We start from the raw sequence: 18,949 nt of genomic DNA on the forward strand, positions 1-18,949 counted from the left end.
TTGTATTGTATTGTATTGTATTGTATTGTATTGTATTGTATTGTATTGTATTGTATTTTTGAGATGGAGTCTCGCTCTGTTGCCTAGACTGGAGTGCAGTAGTGCAGTCTCGGCTCACTGCAACCTCCGCCTCCCGTGTTCAAGCAATTCTCTGCCTCAGCCTCCCAAGTAGCTGGGATTACAGGTATCTGCCACCACACCCAGCTAATTTTTGTATTTTTAGTAGAGATGGGGTTTCGTCATCTTGGCCAGGCTGGTCTTAAACTCCTGACCTTGTGATCCACCTGCCTCGGCCTTCCAAAGTGCTGGGATTACAGGTGCGAGCTACCATGCCTGGCCCTAAATGGCATTTAAAGCCAAGAAAGTGAGTGTAGGCAGAGAAGGGATTAAGGATTGTGGCCCTGGGCACACCAAGGTTCAGAGGTTAGGGAACTATATGAATTCATTTAATCCTCACAATAATCCTCTGAGGAAATTGCTATTACTGTAGTGTCATCATTTAATTAGTGATGGACCAGGTGCGGTGACTCACAGCTGTAATCCCAGCACTTTGGGAGGCCGAGGTGGGCAGATCACCTGAGGTCAGGAGTTCAAGACCAGCCTGGCCAACATGGAGAAACCCTGTCTCTACTAAAAATATAAAAATTAGCTGGGCATGGTGGCACGGGCCTGTAGTCCCAGCTACGCCACTGAGGGAGGAGAATTGCTTGAACCCAGGAGGCGGAGGTTTCTGTGAGCCGAGATCGCACCACTGCATTCCAGTCTGGGCGACAGAGCGAGACTCCGTCTCAAGCAAACAAACAAACAAACAAACAAACAAAAAAACCATCATTTTACAACTGCCACAGTAAAGACTGGATCAGGTAAAAATCACTGGATCAGGTAGAATCATCAATGAGTGTTAAATCTGGGGGGAAATTTACATTGAACTTTTTGGGGTTAAAGGGCAATGATGTATATAACAATCTCAAATAGTTAAAAACATATGAGAGACACTTTAGGAGGCTGAGCAGCGTGGATCATTTGAGATCAGGAGTTCGAGACCAACCTGGCCAACATGGTGAAACCCCATCTCTACTAAAAATACAAAAAAAATTAACCAAGCGTGTTGGTGCGTGCCTGGCTACTAGGGTGGCTGAGGCAGAAGAATCGCTTGAACCTGAGAGGCACAGGTTGCAGTGAGCCGAGTGAGCCAAGACTGCGCCACGGCACTCCAGCCTGGAGGACATAGTGAGACTCTGCCTCTGTTTCTTTGCAGAACTTGGGACTGGAAACAAGTGTAGCAGGAGACGGTTGTATTTTTCTCTAAGATTTGAAATAAAATCTGACATTTTATCATCCCACCCGATATTGATGTTGACCAAAAACCTGTTCTTGATTTTCTGAGCCTAGATCCCAACTCAGTTGTACAAATACAAAGTACTTTCTGTAACTCTAATGCACAGTGGGGTTTTCCAGGAATACCAACTAATATTGAGGGAACATTTCACTTTTAAAAAAATGTTCAGCATTTCAGAAAGAGTGTTACTTGTGGAGGTGCCACACATGCATATCTGCCTCTGCCTGCATTTATAGCTGTCTTCACTCATACTGCTTTATCCTCATCCACAGAGGGGTGAGTATTACACCACAGCATTTTGACTTGATGTGTAGTTCTACTTAATCATTTTCATATTAAAACACACTATCTTATTATGGATTCCTTGACCTTTATTTCTATTATATAGCACTATTAAGGAATTAAATCCATGGTTTTGAAATTATATATAAGTAGTCAACACATTATCAATGATTTTTTTTCTAAAGAAATAGGGACTACTCCAGGTCACTCAGGCTGGGGTGCAGTGGCATGATCTTAGCTCACTATAACTTAGCTCCTGGGTTCAAGTGCTCCTTCTGCCTCAGCCAAAGTAGCTGGGACAATAAATGTGTGCCACCACACCTGGCTAAATAATCCTTTTTTTTTTTTTTTTAGAGACAAAGGTCTCACTATTTAGCCCAGGCAGCTCTGGAACCCCTGGCCTCCAGTGATCCTCCTGCCTTAGTCTCCCGAAGTGCTGGGATTACAGGCAGAAGTCACTGGGCTCAGCCACCAATGACTTTTTTTTAATTGTGGTAAAACATGTATGACATAAAATTTACCATTTTAACCATTTAAGTATATAATTCAGTGGCATTAGTTACACTAACAATGACTGTAAAATATTTCTCATAATAAAGAGGAATTGCAAGGATCAGAATTTTCTTTTGCTATAAAGGACTGTATTAAAACAATAGTCAATATCTGAATAAAGACTGTAGATTAGATAATAGTTTGTATCAAATCTCAATACAAATGTTATTACAGTTTGAGAACCAGTGAACAAGATGATCTTTTCCAACCTGGGCAGAGGAGAGTTATGAAAACTGTACTGTCCTAATGTCTCATAACGATCTGTTTAATAAGTAACTAGGACACAATCCGTTATCACAGTGTAAGAGTACACAAAAGGTCATGTCTAAGGTTAATCATTATTAATGTCACTTAAGACATAAACTTGCAGGCAAGAATGGACTCCTGCTAAGGTGTCTTTCCAGCCAACCATGGACTCTGCACAGCCACGGACCTATACATGGCTTCCCTGCACCCACACTCAGATCACCAACATTCTGTCCCTCCCCATCCACCAGCAACCCTCCAGCCTGGGAGGTTGCATCCTTCGGGGGCCCCTTTCACTGTGCATTGTCCTCTGTTCTCTGTCTTCATGCCTGCTCATGTTCTTTTTTAAAAAAAAAAATTATCGATTTACTTTTTTGAGACGGAGTCTCGCTCTTGTCGCCAGGCCGGAGTGCAGTGGTGTGATCTTGGTTCACTGCAACCTCCGCCTCCCGGGTTCAAGCATTTCTCCTGCCTCAGCCTCCTGAGTAGCCAGGACTACAGGTGCATTCCACCATGCCCAGCTAATTTCTGTATTTTTAGTAGAGATGAGGTTTCACCACATTGGCCAGGATGGTCTCCATCTCTTGACCTCATGATCTGCCTACCTCGGCCTCCCACAGTGTTGGGATTACAGGTGTGAGCCACTGCCCCTGGTCTGCTTTAGAACCATAAAGCTGTAGATTTCAGCACCAGAGGAGAACTGGGAGATTAGCAAGTCCAACGATTTAATAAATGTGTGAACTCTAAGCCCCTGACACCTGTGAGCTACTCTGCTTCCCTCTGCCTCACCTAACCTTCCCATCCTGGGGAATACTTAAGTGCCCTCTCCAAGAGTACGACCCCCAATGCCATCCATCAGGGAGTATCCTCTTCTCTGGGTGTGCACAGCACATTTTCTGTATGTGTCCGTGCACTCTAGTTCAGCATGTATTTTAGTACGTTTGCATGTACTGTTATACGAGACTAATTATTTCATGTGCAGAATTCTTATCTCCTTAGCCATATGGTAAACTCCCATTGCTCAAGAATCTTTGCTACACTCACTCACAGCTCAATAATATGCAGTCAGTGCTGGGCAATGCTCACATTGCATTGGGAAGGCTCATGCCATCTAATCTAAGCATCTAGTTCACTTCCAACAATGACTCAGCACAACAGAGAAGCAATAGGAAAGGTCAGCCTTTTCTCTCATGAACTCTCAGACACCTGCCTAGACTGTGAACTTGAGATTATTTTGTTAGTCACTGATACATGAGGAGCAAATAAGTTACTCTTTGTTTTTTACACCTGCTGCTGAATCTTCAGATTCCTTCTTTCCTCACTGATTATCTCCCCAAAATGTAACGTTTGTTTATTTATTTATTTTTGAGATGGAGTCTCGCTCTGTCTCCGAGACTGGAGTGCAGTGGTGTGATCTTGGCTCAATGCAACCTCCGCCTCCCAGGTTCAAGTTATTCTGCCTAAGCCTCCCAAGTAGCTGGGATTACTGGTGCGCATCACCATGTCTGGCTAATTTTTGTATTTTTAGTAGAGACAGGGTTTCACCATGTTGGCCAGGCTGGTCTCAAACTCCTGACCTCAAGTGATCCACCTGCCTCAGCCTCCCAAAGTCCTGGGATTACAAGTGTGCGCCACTGCACCAGGCCCCCCAAAAATGTGACTTTATTAAAAAAGTACTTAAAATGTACTTTAAAATTTTTTAACACTTATTTGTGACATATGTCTTACCATGGTGGTCTTAGATAGAGTGAACTTAAGAAAAATCAGTATAATAATACAAAGTACTTTCCTTGTGGTTCATGTGTCAGATAATCAAACTGAAAATGAAAATATAAATCTGGACATGGTCTGAGAAAAGAATATAAAGGTTATCTCGCAATGGAAAAGGCAGGAGACCAAGTCCTTCTCTTTACTACTAAAGAGCTGTGTTTGGCATTTATACCACTGCCAGCCTCCACTGCCAGCCTCCACTGCCAGCCTCCACTGCCAGCCTCCCCAGATATACACAAGTTCTTGAATGAGACGTTTTATTCTTTCTTTACATCCATTTTTTCATATCCTTGATAAGAGGGGAGATTTATACCCTAGAGCCTCTCACGACTTAAAAGTCTACCACTCTGTGAACACAGGATCTTGGAAGCTCCCTTTTTTCTCATTAAGACTTTGAAGAGACACCCCTGCGAATTTAAGACATCCATAACCTTGACCCTTTAAAGGCTGTTGACAGTCTACACATCCAGCTCGCTGATATTAGCACTCTGGCCCCATCTGACAACCTCTTGAAGTTAAAATGCCAGGAGGCTCTGAACTCACAGAAATTAACAAAACCACACAGACGAAGAGGGAGAGGATGGAGAGGTAGACCTGGAGTCGCTCCCCACCAAACCGCTTCTTGAGATATTCCGGCATCGTCATCACCTGCAGAGACAGACATTGACAGGGACTTACCCTTAGTGCCCTGTGCGTTCAGATTACTCAGCATTTCCTAAGCACCTATGAGTGAAAGTGCTGTGTATGGCCCCTTCCTGGTGATGGGACCATGGCTTCTTATTCATAGAGGCATCCCTGATGCCAGGCACAATGATTGTGCCTGGCAGAGGGTGGGTGCTCAAACCATGCTTCTGAAGAGATGGACACTCCCATGGATAACTCCAGCAAAAGTCTCTCTCCTGACCCATCTGCAGACCTCACTTTCCCACTGCCGGCTGGGCATCTCCACCTTAGTGTCCTGAATGCACCAAACACTCATCCTGTTGAAAAGTGAAATCATCATTCTTGTCATCCATCATCTGCCTCTGATCCGGAATCCTTGGCTCCATTAATGGTGGCCTCGTGTACTCCGACCCTCGAGCTTCAAGTCTTAGAGCTGATCATAATGCTTCCCCCTCCACTGCCTTCACCTTTACTCTGCCATCAAACCTGTCATCTCTGCTCCAGGGTCATTATGCAGGGGCACCACAGATTTCCCCACTGGCTGCAGCCACATTCTATACCAGAAACCTCTCTAGTCAAGAAATCTGATTTTTTGTCTCTCTGTATATTTCTAGCAATAGGCCAGGTGAAGGGCAGGAACCCATGTTTCATGATTGAAGAGAAAAAATAAGTAAATAAATGAATGTCTGACAGATTTACCCAAACACTAAGGATATGGAACTGGCCCAGTTGTCCCACAGAACTGATGTCTGTGGTTTATCTGAATAAGCATAGAAACTGATCCTCCCACTGTTACAAATTGAGAAAGTTATCTTTGTCTTATCTGAGTTCCTCTCTCAGGAAATCAACCATCAGTTCTCCCAGATAGGGTCAAAGAGCTGAAACTCACTAGATCACCACACCTGGACAGTGAGAAGCCAGACTCCTCCCCCGTTATAATTGTCTAACCCACCACCTGCTTCCTGTTGACTGACTTCTCTTCCTTATCCCCACCCTTAATTCCATGTTTTCCTATACATGGTTACATATCTTCCCTGTAATATAAATCCCTAATTTTGGTCCATCAGGAAGATGGATTTGAGACTGAGCTCCCATCTTCCTGGCTGCAGCACCCAAATAAAGCCTTTTTTCCTGGCAATACTCATTGTCTCAGTGAGTGGTCTTCTGTGCAGTGAGCAGCAGTGCCTAGGACTGAACTCTGGCATTTTGGTAACAGATACTCACCCCCGACTTGATGTAGATGGGGACAAAGATCCACCCAAGAATCGGCAACATTACTGAGGACTACAAGGAACCAAAATAAGAGACAGTGAGACGTTAAAGAGGCTTGGCTTGTGGACCTTCTCCTTATATGACCTCTGAGTCTGGATATTTAAAAAAAAAAGTTGGCTTAATCCTGTCCCATTCAAACAATTACAATCCCGATATAATTGTGAGTTCCTTTTTTTCTGTTTCTATTACTCAGGGGCCACAATTTTCTGGGGATTAAGTTGTGGTGAAAAAGGGAAAGAAGATAAGGGTTCTGATCCCAGTGGAACCCCTGGAAGATCATACAATCTTGGCCAAAGGGAATTTTTCTTGAGTTGCATAAATGATAAATGGAGTGACAAAGCAATGAGAAAGGAACCTGGAGATAGAAGAATATCACCAGTGCTCCCTAAGTCTTCCCACATACAATGATGATAGTAATGCAATCTAGCATTAATATGCAACTTTTACAGAGTCTTCACATATATCACTTACGCTGCTCTCAGCCTAAGTGAGGCAGATATGAGAAGCACAGTTATTCTTATCTTACAGAGGGGGAACTTGAGCCTTACACCTTACAGAGATTAAGGGGGCCCAAGGTCACAGCGACAGGGGGAGCAGCTGAGTTCTCTGCAGCTGGCTCGTCACACCCACTTGGTCCATAGGTCATTCTGGTCATGCCTCTGGAGACTGGCTTAATTCTGGTGTCCATGGCACTATTAAAACAAAGCTCCAGGCAAGGGCATATCTGGAGGTTGGGTCCATCCTGGACTCCTGGATACTACTGAAGTACATGTAGGGGCAAAATCTTCAACAGGGGAGGGGTACAGGCATGTGTGATCACTCAAGGTCACTTTCTGAGTTCAGCCAGGGATGGTCTGTTTAAACTTCCACTATGATACAACTTTTCTTTACACAGGCATCGTCTTCTACCTAATATGCACATGCATGTAAATGAAAACACCAGGAAGAGTAAGACAGACGAACAGAAAAACTCAGGCAGCTCAAGAGCTACTGGTAGCATATCCATCACATGTCCAGCCATGTGCTAGACAAACTTGTCCAACCTGTGGCTCAAGCTGGCTTTGAATGTGGCCCAACACAAACTTGTAAACTTTCTTTAAAAATAATAAGGTTTTTTGGTGATTTTTTTTTTTTTTAGCTCATCAGCTATCGTTAGTGTTAGTGTATTTTATGTGTGGTTCAAGACAATTCTTCTTCTTCCAGTGTGGTCTAGGGCAGTCAAAAGATTGGATACCCCGGTGCTAGAGAATGGGCTGGACACATAGTGGGAACTCAGGTAGGAGAGATGAAAAGGAGAGCTAAAATGATCAAGTGAACATAGAGATCGAGGCATACAGAAATGACATTCCTGGTGGGAATAACTGCTTGAGAAAAATCTTAGAGGTGAGCAATAATGTGCATGGAATGGGCTAGGCAGAATGGGGCCACAGAAGTGCTGAAGGCCAAATAAGAGGTGGAGGCTGGGTGCAGTGGCTCACACCTGTAATCCTAGCATTTTGGGAGGCTGAGGTGAGAGGATCACAGAGCTCAGGAGTTAAGAGACCAGCCTGGGCAACATAGGGAGACCCCCGTATCTACAAAAAACCAAAAACCTAGCTGGGCAGGGTGGTGCACACCTGTGGTCCCAGCTACATGGGAGGCTGTGGTGGGAGGATGGCTTGAGCCCAGGAGGTCAGTGAGCCATGATCCTGCCACTGCACTCCAACTTGGGTTACAGAGCAAGGCTGCGGGAGTGTAAATTAGTTCAACCATTGTGGAAGACAGTGTGGCGATTTTCCTCAAGGATTTAGAATCAGAAATACCATTTGACCCATCAATCTCATTACTGGGTATGTACCCAAAGGATTATAAATCATTCTACTATAAACACACATGCACATGCACATGCACATGCATGTTTACTGCAGCACTATTTATAATAGCAAATACTGGCCAGGCGCGGTGGCTCAAGCCTGTAATCCCAGCACTTTGGGAGGCCGAGGCAGGCGGATCACGAGGTCAGGAGATTGAGACCATCCTGGCTAACACGGTGAAACCCCGTCTCTACTAAAAATACAAAAAATTAGCTAGGCGTGGTGGCGGGCACCTGTAGTCCTAGCTACTCGGGAGGCTGAGGCAGGAGAATGGCGTGAACCCGGGACGTGGAGCTTGCAGTGAGCCAAGAGCGCGCCACTGCNCGCGGTGGCTCAAGCCTGTAATCCTAGCACTTTGGGAGGCCGAGACGGGTGGATCACGAGGTCAGGAGATTGAGACCATCCTGGCTAACACGGTGAAACCCCGTCTCTACTAAAAATACACAAAAAATTAACCAGGCATGGTGGCGGGCGCCTGTAGTCCCAGCTACTCGGGAGGCTGAGGCAGGAAGAGGCAGAGCTTGCAGTGAGTGGAGATCGCGCCACTGCACTCCAGCCTGGGTGACAGAGCAAGACTCCGTCTCAAAAATAAAAAAATTTAAAAAATAAAAATAATAATAATAGCAAATACTTGGAATCAACCCAAATGCTCAACAATGATAGACTGGATAAAGAAAATGTGGCACATATATACCACAGAATACTACGCAGCCATAAGAAAGGATGAGTTCATGTCCTTTGCAGGGACATGGATGAAGCTGGAAGCCATCATTCTCAGCAAACTAACCCAGGAACAGGAAATCAAACACCACATGTTCTCATTCATGAGTAGGAGTTGAACAATGAGAACACACGGACACAGGGAGGGGAACATCAGACACTGGGGCCTGTCAGGGGGTGGGGAGCAAGGGGAGGGAGAGCATTAGGACAAATACCTAATGCATGCAGGGCTTAAAACCTAGATGATGGGTTCATAGGTGCGGCAAACCACCATGGCACATGTATACCTATGTAACAAACCTGCAGGTTCTGCACACGTATCCCAGAACTTAAAATTGACAAAGAAAACAACAACAAACAAATAAGCGAAAAAAAAAAAAATCAAACCAAAAAGGCGAACATTCTATACAGACACCCAGAAAAACCTGGGATATGACTTTCATTAATATGCCTGGATGCTATGGTTTCAACTTCGTGTACCACCAAGTTCATGTGTCGGAAACTTAACCCCCAATGCAACAGTATTGAGAGGTTGGACCATTAAGTGGTTATTAGGTCACGAGAGCTCTTCTCTCATAAATAGATGTTCACCATTATCAAGATAGTAGGTTGGTTATAGTAGGAGTGGGTTCCTGAGTTTAAAAAATGAGTTTCACCCTCTCCTCTCCTTTCCCCTCCCCTCCCCTCCCCTTCTCCTCTCTCTTTCTTTCTCTCTCATCCTCCATCCCTCTCTCCCTCTCTCTTGTGCCCCTACTGCCCTTCCACCTTCCACCTTCCACCGTGGGATGACGAAGTAAGAAGCCCTTGCCACATGTGGGTCCCTCAGCTCTTGCACTTCCCAGCTTTCAGAGGTGTGAGAGACACATTTCTGTTCTTTATAAATTACCCAGCCTGTGATATTCTGTCATAGCAGCATAAAACATCCTAAGACACTGGATATGGTTTTGATTTAAAGGAAAAACCCTATGATGTCACTTACAGTCCATTCAAATGTGACAGTGGCGACTCCTGAAGCTGCTCCTGTACCAGCCAGCCCCACATAGTGGTTGCTGCCGATGTTACTGGCAAAGAGAGAGGCGCCCATCTGGAATGCAAGAGAACAGACCAGGGTTGGGGTTAAAAGATCCAAATCAGACTTCTTGAAAATAGATACTGATAGCCGGGCGCGGTGGCTCAAGCCTGTAATCCAAGCACTTTGGGAGGCCGAGACGGGCGGATCACAAGGTCAGGAGATCGAGACCATCCTGGCTAACATGGTGAAACCCCATCTCTACTAAAATACAAAAAATTAGCCGGGCGTGGTGGCGGGCGCCTCTAGTCCCAGCTACTCAGGAGGCTGAGGCGGGAGAATGGCGTGAACCCGGGAGGCGGAGCTTGCAGTGAGCCGAGATCCAGTCATTCCACTCCAGCCTGGGCGACAGAGCGAGACTCTGTCTCAAAAAAAAAAAAAAAGAAAGAAAATAGATGCTGAGATGTTTCAGTCACTACTCCTCAGAGCAGGAGTCAAGCAAACAACGGCCCCCCTGGGCTAATCCAGCCCATGGTCAATTTCTGAATGGCCCATGAGCCAAGAATGTGTTTTTACATTTTTGCATTGTTAAATAATAGTTAACAATCTAAATAAGCATAATATTTTGTGAAATGTGAAATTGTAAAAATGTGAAATTATATGATTCAAATTTCATTGTCTGGAACACAACTACGCTCATTGGTTTTCCATACGGACTTGGGCTGCTTTTTGTGCTACAATAGCAGGGTTCTGTGTCTGCAATAGACGATATGGCTAGAAAACCCTAAAATATTTACAATCTGGCCTTTTACAGAAAAGCTTGTTGGCCCGTCTTGGGAGAGCATTGGTCAATCTACTAAAATGCTGAGTTGAGCCTGTCCTTGGCCAAGCACTGCCAGATCTCCCATCATCTCTTGTCCCTTTAATCATACGCAAAGACCCCAAGCTGGCTGGGAGGGAATTTCTCTCCACCCTCCCAGCCACGGGACCCTTTTTTCATTCTCATTCATCCCCTCGCCATCACAGTGCCTGCTGTTCTAAAGACCCAAAGATCAAGAGAGGTCTCTTGAGTGGGCGTGGATGAGCACCAGTCCTGGCAGAAGAGAATTGGGGTGTGGCTCTTCCCACTTTTTAAGGCCTCTGTAAAATCACTTTTTCTACTCAGCTACATGGGGTCAGAGGATGGAATTGAGCTGCTTTTTGGTTTCAAGATCGCTTGAGCCTCCTTGCGTGTTTCACTAAACAGTCCTAAAAATGCGATGTCTGATTGGATGCCCCAAATAAAATTTATTTCAAACTTCCAGTTGTTCTGCTTCCATCACCCCAGCCAGGACAGTTGCCCATCTCCACTTCTCCTCATATCATTTAGAAAATGAGTCAGACCTGTGAAGGAAGCATTTGCTAAGCACCCACCGTATAATGTGATGGTGGGCTGGTACTCTCCAGGTGCAGAGGGGAAGGTGCAGCCTCTGTTGCAGTGGGACCCTGGCTGAGGGGGCCGCACATCAAAACCCCACAAGAACACCCACTGGGCACGAATCAGGAGGCACCAGCATTAGCACCATCACAGGGAACACAATAAATAACTGCACGGGACATAAGGACCCATGGGGAGAGCCGGGCGGCTCCTCAGATGAGGAAGGGCTGAGGTGAGGGATTGAAGGAGGACAGCAGACAAGGGAGGGCCAATCCTAAGAAGAGGGCCAGCATCAGCTCAGGACTGGCAACAAAGCAGGAATGTGCAGAGCTCATAAGCCAGGAGAAAACTCTTGATAAAGAGCAGAAGAAAAGAATATGAGGTGGGGCTGAACTGGGGCCCTTCAGTGCCAGACTGAACCTGCTGTCATAATAGGTGACATACTGTCATGTCCTGGAATTACAGAGAGGAGCCATGAGGTCAGGGATTTAGGAAAGCAGCCTCAGCGACTAGGCAACCAATGTACATCAGAACTGATCAACATTCCCAATGTTTTCTACATTCACTGTGTTTTTTCTTTGAAATGGAGTTTCACTCTTGTTGCCCAGGCTGGAGTGCAGTGGCATGATCTAGGCTCACTGTAACCTCTGCCTCCCAGGTTCAAGTGATTCTCCTGCCTCAGCCTCCTGAGTAGCTGGGATTGCAGACATGCACCACCACGCCCGGCTAATTTTTGTATTTTTAGTAGAGATGGTTTCACCATGTTGGTCAGGCTGGTCTCAAACTCCTGACTTCAGATGATTTGCCAGCCTTGGCCTCCCCAAGTGCTGGGATTACAGGCGTGAGCCACTGCGCCCGGCCTACATTCACTTTTAAGCACACACTCAGAAAACTTATCTCCAGAAAACTTTGGTCCACTTACCGGTCCAGAAAACTTACCGGCCACCAGGCCACATCACGACCAGCGAGGAAGAAGCCTCCTATAGTACCTCGGTTGGTCCTCAGCATCGCCTGAGTGGAAGGGAAGAGAGATGAGGGTCAAGTCACAGCAAGTGCACCCAGATACCCCAGAGGCTCTGGCCAGGGTGCTGACAGGGGTTACTTCAGCACTCCTACAGAGAGAAACATTTTGCTGGAAAGTGTTCTGCAGCATCAAGTTTTAAAGGACTTCAAAACAATCACTTCATAAAACCCAGAGCCGGAAGAACTTAAAAAAAAATCATAATCCTCAACTTCTGTCTTAACTGCTGTGATTATTCTCACTTATGAAAACCATGTGAGGTATCAGTGAGCCATGCTTGCAGGAAAATTTGCAGTCTCAAACTTATCAAAAAGAAAAAAAGTCAACGTAAATGAAGAGTCCAACTCACTCAATCAGAAAGTGAGCAAACAACAAAAGAAAGTGAAAGAAATGCAATAATAAAAATACCATCTTTATCCATTACGCCAGGTGTTGGGGATGCAAAGTAAATCTGAAGGTCCCGGTGCTGCCTCTGTGCACACGATGGGGTTGTTAGGAGAACACATTAGCTCATTGTAAGCATTATTTATGCAACACACAAGAAAACGATTCTGATACTAACACATTTGTGAAAAGCTTTGTCATGACCACACCCCTCCCCCCCCTTAAGATGCCCCCTCCTAAACCTTGTGCCCACCCTTGTGCCACTGGGATTCCACCTACCCACAGCCCAACAGCCATCACCACCAGAAAATAGATGACAATGATTGAGATGTCAGCAGCATTTTGGATGCGATCAGACAATGGAGGTGGCTCTGGGGTCTCAATCATGGTGCTGGGGCTAACCGTACTGGCCATGGCTGCAGGCAGTGCTATATTCATTCCACAGCATGAACCATCTTTATATAAGTTCTGGGTTAATGATCAGCCTCAGGCAGGTGGGGCGAGATATCAGAGCCAGCTCCTGGATATGGAGACCTTTAAACCTCTCCTCCAAAGCTATGGCACCCCAGCCCTCCACCAGTGAGTGCTAGCCTAGGTAGAGTGTGAGAATGAGGGATACAGGGCCAGAAATGAGGGGAGAATCTGAGGTGGAGCATGGGGCATTCTCTTGAGTGCAAAGACAGGGTCTTTAAGGAGATCTGACCAGGTGGAGGGGGGATTTGAGAGAAATGAAGACAGACAAGGAGGGGAGAAGGAACCAGAAATCAGCCAGGAGAGACCGAATGCAATGGTTCCTCAGAGAACAGCTACAATTTCTGACCAATGAGCTATATCCCTTGACAGTGAAGTGAATTATGCCTTTCATGGATTCCAAAGTCCCACATTTCTCTGAAGTGAGTTTCATATGCCACAAAGACATTGGTGGCCTGTATAGGAAAGGAAGTGGCTCTTCAGGCACCATATGTGGAGAGTTGAGGCTGCGCAGAGCTGTGGAGAGCACTGGGTCAGAGGGTTGTACAAGAAGTGAATCAACCTGGAAGCATGTGATGGGGATCACGAGGACTCAGGAAACAAGACCCCTGGACCACAGCTAAGAAGAAGTTAGAAGTAAAGCCTACGTGGTGGCTGACACCTGTAATCCCAGCACTTTGGTAGGTCAAGGAGAGAGCATCACTTGAGACCAGGAGTTCGAGACCAGCTTGGGCAACATAGGGAGTCTTTGTCTCTACAAAAATTAGCTGAGTGTGGTGATGCATGCCTGTGGTCCCAGCTACTTGGGAGGCCGAAGAGGGAGGATCACCTGTGATTGGGAGGTCAAAGCTATAGTGAGCCATGATCATGCCACTGCACTCCAGCCTGGGCAACCGAGCAAGATCCTGTCTCAAAAAAAACAAAACAAAACAAAACAAAAAACAAAAAAAAAACTGGAAAGCCCAGAAATTCTTCTTTAATAGTTCATTTTTTTATTGTGGCAAAATATACATAGCATAAAATTTACCATTTTAGTCCCTTTTAAGTATACAATTCATCGGCATTAAGTACATTTACAGTGTTGTGCAACCATTACCACTATCCATTTCCAGAACTTTTTCATCATCTCCAAACAGAAGTATGTACCCACTAAAAACTAACTTCCCGTCTCTCCCTCTCTCCATGCCCTGGTAACCTCTGTTATTCTTTCTTACTATATAAATTTGCCTATTCTAGGTACCTCATACAAATGAAATCATACAATATTTTCCTCTTTGGTTTATTTCACTTAGTAATAACATTTTCAAGATTCGTCCATATTGTAGCACGTATCAGAATTTCCTTTCTTTTTAAGGCTGAATAATATTCCAATACATGCATAGGCCACATTTTGTTTATCCATTTAACTGTTGATGGGCAGTTAGGTTCTTTCTATACTTGGCTATTATAAGTAATGCTGCTGTAAACATTGGTGTGCAAGGATCTGTTGGAATCCCTACTTTCAATTCTTTTGAGTATATATGTAGAAGTGGAATTGCATGTGACAATTCTGTGTTTAACTTTTTGTAGAACTGCCAAACTGTTGTTCATAGCAGCTGCACCATTTTACATTCTTCCCACAGTACATAGGAGAGTTAATTTCTCCATATCCTCAATACTTGTCATTTATCTTTTAATTATAGACATGCTAGTGGGTATCACAATATAGTTTTGATTTACACTAACACAATCGCTAGTAATGTTCATGATTTTTCATGTGCTTATAGCCATTTGTGCATCTTCTTGGAGGGCTATATATTCGACTTCTTGGCCCATTGAAAAATTATGTTGTATTCTTTTTTATACCACTTCTTGTGGAGCAGGACCAACTCATAGGCAGTGTACCCAGAATAGCCTTATGTTGTGTTTTTGTTGTTGTTGAATTGTAAAATTTCCTTTTTATTTCTCAGAGACAGGTTCTCATTTTGTCACCCAGGTTGGAGCGCAGTGAGGTAAGCATGGCTCACTGCAGCCTCAACCTCCTGGGCTCAAGTGATCCTCCCATCTCAGCCTCCCCCGTAGCTGGGACCACAGGCACATGCCACCCATGCCTGGCTAACTTTATTTATTTATTTTTTTAGAGGTGGGGGTCTTTTACCTTGTTGTCCACGTTGGTCCTGAACACCTGGGCTCAAGTAATCCTATTGCCTCAGCCTCTCAGAGTACTGGGATTACAGGCATGAGCCACTGCACCCAGTAAAGTTTTCTTTTTCTTCTTTTTTTTTTGAGATGGAGTTTCGCTCTTGTTGCCCAGGCTGGAGGGCAATGGCACACACAATCTTGGCTCACTGCAACCTGCATCTCCTGGGTTCAAGCAAATCTCCTGCCTCAGCCTCCTGAGTAGCTGGGATTACAGGAACACACCACCATGCCTGGCTATTTTTTGTATTTTCAGTAGAAACGGGGTTTCATCATATTGACGAGGCTGGTCTCGAACTCCTGACCTCAAGTGATTCTCTTGCCTCGGCCTCCCAAAGTGCTGGGATTACAGGCATGAGCCACCGTGCCCAGCTAAGGTTTTATGTATTCATTTTATTTGTGAGACAGAGTCTTGCTCTGTTGCCCAGGCTGGAGGGTGGTGGTACAATCTCCGCTGACTGCAACCCCCACCTCGTAGGTTCAAACGATTCTTCTCCTGCCTCAGCCTCCCGAGTTGCTGGTATTACAGGCATGCGCCACCATTTCCAGCTAATTTTTGTATTTTTAGTGGAGACGGGGTTGTGTCATGTTGGCCAGGCTGGTCCTGAACTCCTGATCTCATGTCATTTGTGAATAGAGATGATTTTACTTCTTTTCCAACTACAATGCCTTTTAATTATTTCTATTTCTTACCCGCTTATTCTGGCTGGGACTTCCAATACTAAGTTGAATAGAGGAAGTATGGTTGATTCCAAAATATAAAAGAATCCCCCACAACTCAATGGCAAAAACAAAAAAACGAATAAGCCAATTAAAACGGGCTAAAGAATGAAATAGACATTTCTCAAAAAACACATACCAATGGCCAAGAGGTATATAAAAAATTGTTCAACATCACTAATCATTGGGAAAATACAAATCAAAACCAGTATGAAGTATCACCTCACACCTGTCAGGATAGCTGTTAATTATAAAAAAAAAAAAAAGAAAAAAGAAAAAAAGACAACAAGAATCAAGGATGTGGAGAAACTGGAACCCTTGTACACTGAGGATGTAAAATGGTGCAGCTCCTATGGAAAACAGTAGGAAGTTTCCTCAAAAAGTTAAAAATAGAACTATCAAGTGATCTAGCAATCCATTTCAGGGCATGTATCCAAAAAAAATTGAAATCGGCATCTCAAAAAGATGTATCTGGATACCCATGTTCTTAAGTACTATTCACAAAAGCTACAGAATCAACCTAATGTCCATCAGTGGATGCATGGATAAAGACTGTGGTATATGCATCAATGGAATATTCTTCAGCCTTTGAAAGGTAGAATAGTCTACAATATGCGACAATGTGCATGAACCTTGAGAACATTAACGCTAAGTGAAATCACCTGTCACACGAGGTCAAATATTGTGTAATTCCACTTATATGAGGTACTCCAAATGGTCAAACACATAGAATTAGTGAATGGAATGGCAGTTGCCAGGGAGCGTGGGGGTAGGTAAATGGAGAGTTGCTAATTAACAGGAAGAAAGTTCCAGTTAAACAAGATGAATAAGTGGCAGAGATCTGCTGTACAACATTGTACTTATAATTAAAAGTACTGTTTTGTACACTGAAAAATTTGTTAAGGGGGTAAAGCTCATGTTAAGTGTTCTAATCGCATAATTTTTTATTAAAGTCATGAAAGTAGACCATACGGTCTAGATCATCTCAGGGGAAAAGCTTTTAGTCTTTCAGCATTGAGTATGGTATTAGCTGTAGGCTTTTCATATGTGGCTTTATTATGTTGAAGGAGTTTTCTTATATTCCATGTTGACTGTTTTTTATCCAAAAAGGGCTGAATTTTGTCAATGCTTTTTCTGCACCAAGTGTTTTTTTCTGCTTTGTTCTATTAATGTGGCTGCTTTTCATATGTTGACTGATTTTCTGATGTTGAACTATCCCTGCATTCTGAGAAAAAATTCCCCATGTTCTTGGTGTATAATTTAATATGCTGCTATATTAGGTTAGTATTTTTTAGATGATTTTTGCATTAGTGTTGATAAAGGACACTGCTCTGTATTTTTCTGTTCTTGTACTGTCTTTGTCTCTTTTTGGTATCAGGGTCATGCAAGCCTCCTGTAATGAGTTAAGATGTGTTCCTTCCTCTTCATTTTTTTGGAAGAGATTAAGGTGGATTGGTGTTAATTCTTCCATAATTGTTGGGTAGGATTCACCAGGGAGTCATTTGGTGAAGGGCTTTTCTTTTGAATTTTTTTGAGAATACACACCAAGTTTTATTGGGAGAAGGGACTACTCACAGGAGTAGGTAAAAGAAAGGAAGTCACACAGGGTGGAACGGTGGGATGATTGTGGGTACAAGGTAGACAGGGGAACACAGAGCAACGCCTGCCCCCACCCCAACCCCAAGAAGGGGAGGGGGGCAGCGAAGGCCCAGGAAGATTGAGGCTGGTGAAGGAAAGCAACAGGGTCCCTGGGCTGGGGACTCAGGAGCTAGTAAACACTGACCACTCTCAGAAGGGGATGAGGGCGGAAGAGGGGTCCCCCTATACTTCCTCACAGGGTTAAGACCTCTCCAGGTTCCTGGGCCTCCTAACTCCAAAGTTTCTTAGCTGGAGGTAAAGAGCAAAAGAGACAGGAGGAGTGCCCCACTTCCTCTACACTGGCTGCAGCAGAGCTGGGGGTCCTTACATTCAGTCACAACAGGAATCTCCCCCACACCTGGCTAGGGGATAGGGGAGCTGGGGCGGCAGCAGCAGTCACTACACCCCGCTGTTACCCCTTATTGCTTTAGAGAAAAGATTGTCTTTTCACGGACAAATGCTAACACTGTTGAAACCAGGGAGAAACGGTGGAGGAGCGCTACCACCCGAGGCCAGCTTGAATCCCCAACACCAACCCAGTTGCCACTTTGGTGGGGGGGAAAAAAAAAACCCACAAATCATCTTTCTAGGATAGATAGGGAAAGAAACAAGCCACTCTCCATATCCCCAGGGCAGGAGGGAGAAATCTGTTCACGGAGGGTGGCAGTGGCAGAACCGTGTGCCCTAACAGTGCACTCTGAGCAATGCGGTCTACGGGAGGAGTTCGATGAAAAACCTAAAAGACAAAACAAACTATCACAAATCTGAACACGGATGGAGACAAGTCCAGGTATGGGATGAGGAATAAGAAGTCATGAGGCCAGGCACGGTGGCTCACGCCTGTAATCCCAACAATTTGGGAGACTGAGGTGGGTGGATAATCTGAAGTCAGGAGTTCGAGACCAGCCTGGCCAACATGGTGAAACCCCGTCTCTGCTAAAAATACAAAAATTAGCTGGGCATGGTGGCAGGCACCTGTAATCCCAGCTAGTCAGGAGGCTAAGCAGGAGAATCATTTGAACCCAGGAGGCAGAGGTTGCAGTGAGCTGAGATCACACCATTGCACTCCAGCCTGGGTGACAGGGCAAGACTCTATCTCAAAAAAAAAAAAAGTCATGAGCACTAGAAAAGGCAACCTCCCCTGACCCAGGAGACCCACACTTCTCTTCACCCCACCGTCGGCCAAGGCTAAACAATGCATCAATATGCACAGGGGAGAACACTCATTCTTCTCCCGTTTGGTCAGTGGAGGGGTCAGCTGCAGAGTTGGGTGGCCCACATCCCAAGAGCTCTGCAGTTCAGGTCCTGGGTCAGAGCCCCCTCTACCATTGCAACCTTAAGCTGCCCACTCCTTAGCCTTTGAAAGTCCATCCTCCTGCCCCCTTCACAGGCCCCTACTCAGTCCAGTTAGCTT

General features: G+C 44.9%; 1 protein-coding gene across 3 annotated transcripts in view; it reads right to left on the minus strand.

The window, feature by feature from the left end:
• LOC108535098 (low affinity sodium-glucose cotransporter) overlaps positions 1–18,949 on the minus strand; it is a 52,955-nt gene that overhangs the window by 26,877 nt on the left and 7,129 nt on the right. For 2 of the 3 annotated variants that reach the window (XM_017880813.1, XM_017880812.1), the window contains exons 2-5: positions 12,063–12,134; positions 9,677–9,781; positions 6,077–6,136; positions 4,733–4,837 (exon numbers count right to left, since the gene is read on the minus strand). In XM_017880813.1, coding sequence (XP_017736302.1) covers positions 4,733–4,837; positions 6,077–6,136; positions 9,677–9,781; positions 12,063–12,131 — 339 coding nt within the window. In that variant the 5' untranslated portion in view covers positions 12,132–12,134. Of the gene's footprint in view, positions 1–4,732; positions 4,838–6,076; positions 6,137–9,676; positions 9,782–12,062; positions 12,135–12,807; positions 12,958–18,949 lie in introns of those variants that run through there. The other variant, XM_017880816.1, reaches the window with a different exon arrangement.

The sequence above is a fragment of the Rhinopithecus bieti genome, unplaced genomic scaffold, assembly GCF_001698545.2.
Source record: "Rhinopithecus bieti isolate Rb0 unplaced genomic scaffold, ASM169854v2 scaffold_12783, whole genome shotgun sequence".
NCBI classification, from domain to species: Eukaryota; Metazoa; Chordata; class Mammalia; order Primates; family Cercopithecidae; genus Rhinopithecus; species Rhinopithecus bieti.